We start from the raw sequence: 5033 nt of genomic DNA, 5'->3' as shown, positions 1-5033 counted from the left end.
CGAGCCAGCGAGGCAGCCCTGCCTGCACGCTTTGGCACACCTCACGTTCTACATGCCCCGGTGAATCTCTCTTAGAAAGGCTTTATCTGCTCACTTTGCGGTTTTGCTCGTGTGCAGATCTCCAGGGCAAAGTCTGGGTACAAGATCTACATTGCAAACCTGACCCTTTAAATCTTTACGCAGGGATCTTTCAGCTAACCAGGTGAATAATCCTGGCTTAGCCAGTGGGACTGGGCACACACACGCTTACGGTTGATTGGCTTCATAAGCTTTCGCAGGTTTGAGGCCTGAAGATGTGGCTTATCCAGCTCTTGTTTAATGTTTGTAAGTCATGCAGCAGTACTGATGTGGAAAATCCAGCTCTCCTGCTGGAAAGCTGTGGGGCTTGTATAAAATCTAAGTTCAAGGAGGCTGATGCATTTCCTTTTACTCTCTAGGCGTCTAGGCAAGCAGCAGGTATCCCTGGGCTGGCTCCAACTGATGAAAAGTAAGTCCTTTCCATCTTCACATCAGTCAAGTTCAGCCTTGCCAGTGGATGCTGTTCATGACCAAATATTTTCTTTGTGTTCCTCAGGGATGGCAACCTGCCAGATATCATTGCCAGCAGCAGTTTGCATGAGTTCCTGGTGAACCTTCATGAGAAATATGGCCCACTGGTGTCTTTCTGGTTTGGAAGGCGTCTTGTTGTCAGCCTCGGCTCAATTGATCTCCTGAAACAACATATTAACCCCAACCGGTTGTGTAAGTGTCCTTTGCTTTGTCTTTGAATCCGTTTGTTCCTTCTGGCCTTGCTGGGCATCCTATGTCAAAGGAAGCTGGGGTTTCATTCTAAGTAGAAAGAAAATGAGACTTAGTTTGCAGCTGACGTGGTGGTGGTTCAGGTGTGTCTTTGGTCCTGCTTATTGGCCTCGAATATCAGTGACCAAGAGTTGCTGCTGTCCAGTGACCATCAAGAAATTAGTACGCTTGTGTCTTTTACCATCTCCCTACAGGCAAATGTTTATGGAAAGCATCATGCTTGTTAGTCACTTGAAACAGCAAGGCAAAGATCCTGTAGCAACTTGACATACATTTTAAAAGCAGCTTATGCTGCTTAAATTGAAATACAATTTAAGAGGGGAAAATTTGCTGAAAGGAACTGTGCTAGTTTGTGATAGCTCCCTTGTGTGGTTTGGTGTGGAGGTTTTTAGAGTATTATTTGAAGAAGTTATTTAACTTCTGGTTTTCTTTGGCACGTAGAATTTTGTGCTGAAAACCTCTAGTGATCTTCCAGACTTGGAAGTGGCCAGTGGTGCTGGTAGCTGAGTTGACCCTCTTAGTCCTGGGAGGAATTTTTAATTTATGGTGTAAGTCTCTTAGGTAGGTGTTTTGCTTCCTAAGGTGATCACAGACAATAAGTTAACTCAGTTGATGTTTGGGTTTAACCTCTTGTTTTTCCAGTTTTCGTCTTATAAGGTTGAATGAGGTGCTGGTTGCACACCTCTGACCTGATACTGTAAGCTGATTTTAGGCACAGGCAGATATCTCAGCATCACTTTATGCTGGGGTCATGATGGGTAAGCTTCTTGTACACTTGCATGACAGACTCAAAAAAATTGGTGATGATTTGGGAAAGGAGTGGGAGTTAACGAAGATCAGCAAGACACAGTCAATGGCAATGGCATTCCAGAAGGTGGAATGAATTTGGGAGTACCCAAATACTGGAGAAAAACAAATACAGTTCCTGGACTTCAGTGCAAAAAATGTGACCCAGGCAGTTACAGACTAGTCTGGCGTCCTGCTATGCCAAGGGCTAAACATATTTTTTAAGGATGGGGATAAATAGGAAACTGTGTTTCTGTCAGGGTTTCAGTTCAGCATTTGCTTGGACACTGCTTGGGTCATCACTGAAGCTGGAGGTGATGGGATATGAGAAGTGAAAGAGGGAGTGAGGCTGGATTGTGTTGGGAAAGAGAAATGCTGGGTTGGGGAGGTGAAATATCCCCACTTATGTTAACAGCCTGCCCTGATGGTGTCACGCTGCAACTCCTTGTCAACACAGTGAAGCAGAGTGTTGGAGCAAGGAGATGGGTACCCTTGAGGGCTGGGGTAGCAGAAACAGGAAGGGGAGGAGCAAGAGCAGGCTGTATTAATTGCCTACAGGATGACATGGCCATGGAAAAAAAGAAAAGGGTGCATTGAGTCACGTATTTTCTGTAGAGAGGAAAGCATCTAGGCTATTGCACAAGATGAACATAAGCCAGACATAGAATCCTGTGTACGGCTCTGACCTCTGTACTCAAGCATGATTTTGAATAAAGCAAGTGCAAAGAAAGGCTCTCAGAGGAGTGGGGAGCCTGTCATGCAGGAGGAGCCAGGGAAAGTGTGTTCAGCCCAGCAGAAGGAGGAGCTTCTGGGGGGATCCTCGTAAAGGCAGCAGCAGCAGGCTGAAGAAGGAGGGTTCTCGTGATCTGTACTGAACTCAGACCTGAAAAAGCAGTGATGTTAGTTGTATCAGTGCTTTCCTTTTAGCACTGATGCTTGTCAGAAGTGCTCAAACGTTATTAGCAGTAAGGAATCTTAATGATTGATTTTCCTGGAGCTTTGAGTATAAACAACATGTAGTAGCTGAGTGGCTGTAGCAAAACATTTCCTGGTGAGTAGGAGTAGGTGTTGTGGTAGGTCTCAGCCACCAACTGGCTCTGGGCAGCTTGCAGTTTTGTTGGAGACCTGGCCTTGCCTGTATCTCTTCTGTGCCCACAGTGCTGTGGGGCAGGAGGCAGCCCACTGTGGACTGTGTTATATCCAACTCCTGACTCTTCAGCTCCACCTGAAAACCCTTGCCGTGTGACTCCTCCTCAGTCTGCTGGGGTACCTGAGGCCAGAGCTGCTCTTCATAGATGCCTGCTTGTGGGTTTCCAAGTTTGAGGTATAGGGTTTGGCTCCAAGTAGCATAGAAAGGTTCCTCTCGTCTCATGTGTGTCACAGGTATGGCCAAACTTCTTGGAGAGAGAGAGGTGCTGATAGCGCATCTATCATGAGAGCCTTGAAGTTGGGCTAATAGCATTCATAGTTATTAACAGGTTCCCAATGCCAGGAGGCTGTTTTTCCTCATGCTTAAAGCAGTGCTTGAAGTTGGTACGTTTTCATGGCCTCTTAAAGCTTGGTTGAGATTAATTTGCAAGGAGAATTCAAAGGAAGTAAAACTTTACTGCTGATACTGGTGGTTCTCGTGAGAGGCTCTGGGGAAGCAGTCCAGACCTGCAAAGGGTGTGGATGTGAAGAGGGTGGACTAGTTCAGGACTGCTAGGAGCAGTGGGTTCAGAGACCCACTTGGAAAACTCCCATGAGTCAATGTCGCCTTTTGGGTTGGGACAGTGAACCTGAAGCACACTGAATGCTGGAGATGGAGCTATGGGTCTTGGCCTGTTTGAGCAGGACAGCTTCATTGCTGTCCTGTGAGCATTTGTGCTGTGCAGCTTCAGACGTCCTTTCCACCTCTGATGTTCAGTTCTACTTGGCATCTGTCTTGACTATCGAGAGTTAGATCTTTTCTCCATATTTATTTACAATGGTGTCCAGGACAGCACTCTGAGGTTCTTGGGATGCGGGAGAAGATTTCCATGTAAGTGGAAGGAACAGTCGAAATTTTGATATCCTTCACTAAGAGGACTGAAAATGTAACCCTTGAGATGTTTTCAAGACAAGGACAAAGGAAGAAGTCCGTGGAAGTGCTGGCAGGGCAGAGCTCTGTCTCCAAGAGGTGGTTTGTGCCTTGTGGAGTCACTAGCCTCCTGTAGTTGTGGAGAAATAGCTGTTTCTCAAATACTGCGAGGCAGGGTCAGCCCTCAGCAAAGGGCAGCGTGGGCTCTGCAGTCCTGAGTTCACAACAGTGAGTGTATCAGTGGCATGGGACTGCTTTGCACTAGGGACAGGGGATAAAAAAATGGAGCCCGTGGCTGATCCAGCAGTTTTCTTTCATATGCACCAGGAGAACTTTTCAGTTTCTGCAGGTGATGGTGCTAAGCATCCTCTGGCCTCTCCAAATGCCTCTGCTTGCCAGATTTGCTGTGTGGGCTTTACCACCAGCCATGTGTCTTTCTGGCTACCCCAGTACTGTGCCTAGTTCTGCCAGGGCCAGTCAGCAGGGAATCGTGGCATGAATAGCAGCAGCCACTCCATGGCAAAGTACCTTGGAGGAGGAATTGTCAGCAGCAGCTAGAGTCACGTAACAGCCTGCTCCACATGGAGAGCTGCAGGTACCATCTGCTGTGCCAAAAGACACATGCACACGCTCCTTGTCATTCAAAGTGGGAAAGAGGGTGAGATGCAGAGCTTAAAAACATTGGAAGGGAAATGATGTGAGAGAAAAGCATTTAAGAAAGTTTACCATATTTATGCCTTTGGCCTCATTAGCTGCTTTTGTGTCATTAGGTAGTGAGTCCTCTGCAGGTGGGAATTGTCTTTTCTTGTATGTTTGTCTAGTAGCGTAATGAGGCCCTGATCTCTGCTGGGAATCCTAGCTACATCCACAATTGGTAGAGTCATATGTGTCTAGCCCAGCCTTGATGTTTTCTGATGCCTCAGAAGTTTCACTCTCCATCTGGGAGAAATAACAGACTGTGATAAACAGCAAAAATATCCCTTCTGAAAACCCCCTGATTGCTGCTTCCAAATAGTTCCTTAAAGATTCTGCCAGTTCTGCAAGACCCACAGAAAAGTTTACAGAAAGGGAAAAGAATATGCCATGCTTTATTGCACAGTTTTGTATTGATATACTAAAGTATCTAATATACTTTAACAAATTTATTAAGTAGAGGCCCCTGGTGGTGAAATTCAGAGTTAAAAATCTAATTGAAGTGAGCCATGGTTATGGAAGATGGAGGATATGTATTTTTTTCTAGTTTGTATACTGCTGCAAGTGTCTGTGTGGAAGGAAGAAGGAAAGTAAAGCGATTAGAAGTAGAAAGCATTCTGTAGCTTAGTGGGGTACTGTTTTCTGTAAGAGCTTCTCTGCTGGAAGCAGCCCTGACTGAGAGAGGTAGGTGTTATTT

At 46.0% G+C, this 5033-nt stretch overlaps 1 protein-coding gene across 1 annotated transcript in view; it reads left to right on the top strand.

Moving 5' to 3' along the window:
• The first annotated feature begins 293 nt into the window (after nt 1-293).
• Nucleotides 294-5033, top strand: part of LOC103924536 (cytochrome P450 20A1) — a 15646-nt gene continuing 10906 nt past the window's right edge. The window contains exons 1-3 of the mRNA XM_009333068.1: nt 294-320; nt 438-487; nt 575-741. Of these exons, the coding sequence (XP_009331343.1) occupies nt 294-320; nt 438-487; nt 575-741 (244 nt within the window). The remainder of the gene's footprint in view (nt 321-437; nt 488-574; nt 742-5033) is intronic.

The sequence above is a fragment of the Pygoscelis adeliae genome, unplaced genomic scaffold, assembly GCF_000699105.1.
Source record: "Pygoscelis adeliae isolate BGI_AS28 unplaced genomic scaffold, ASM69910v1 Scaffold160, whole genome shotgun sequence".
Taxonomy (NCBI): Eukaryota; Metazoa; Chordata; class Aves; order Sphenisciformes; family Spheniscidae; genus Pygoscelis; species Pygoscelis adeliae.
Note: the sequence above shows the minus strand (reverse complement) of the source record. Positions and strands in the feature narration are given on the sequence as shown.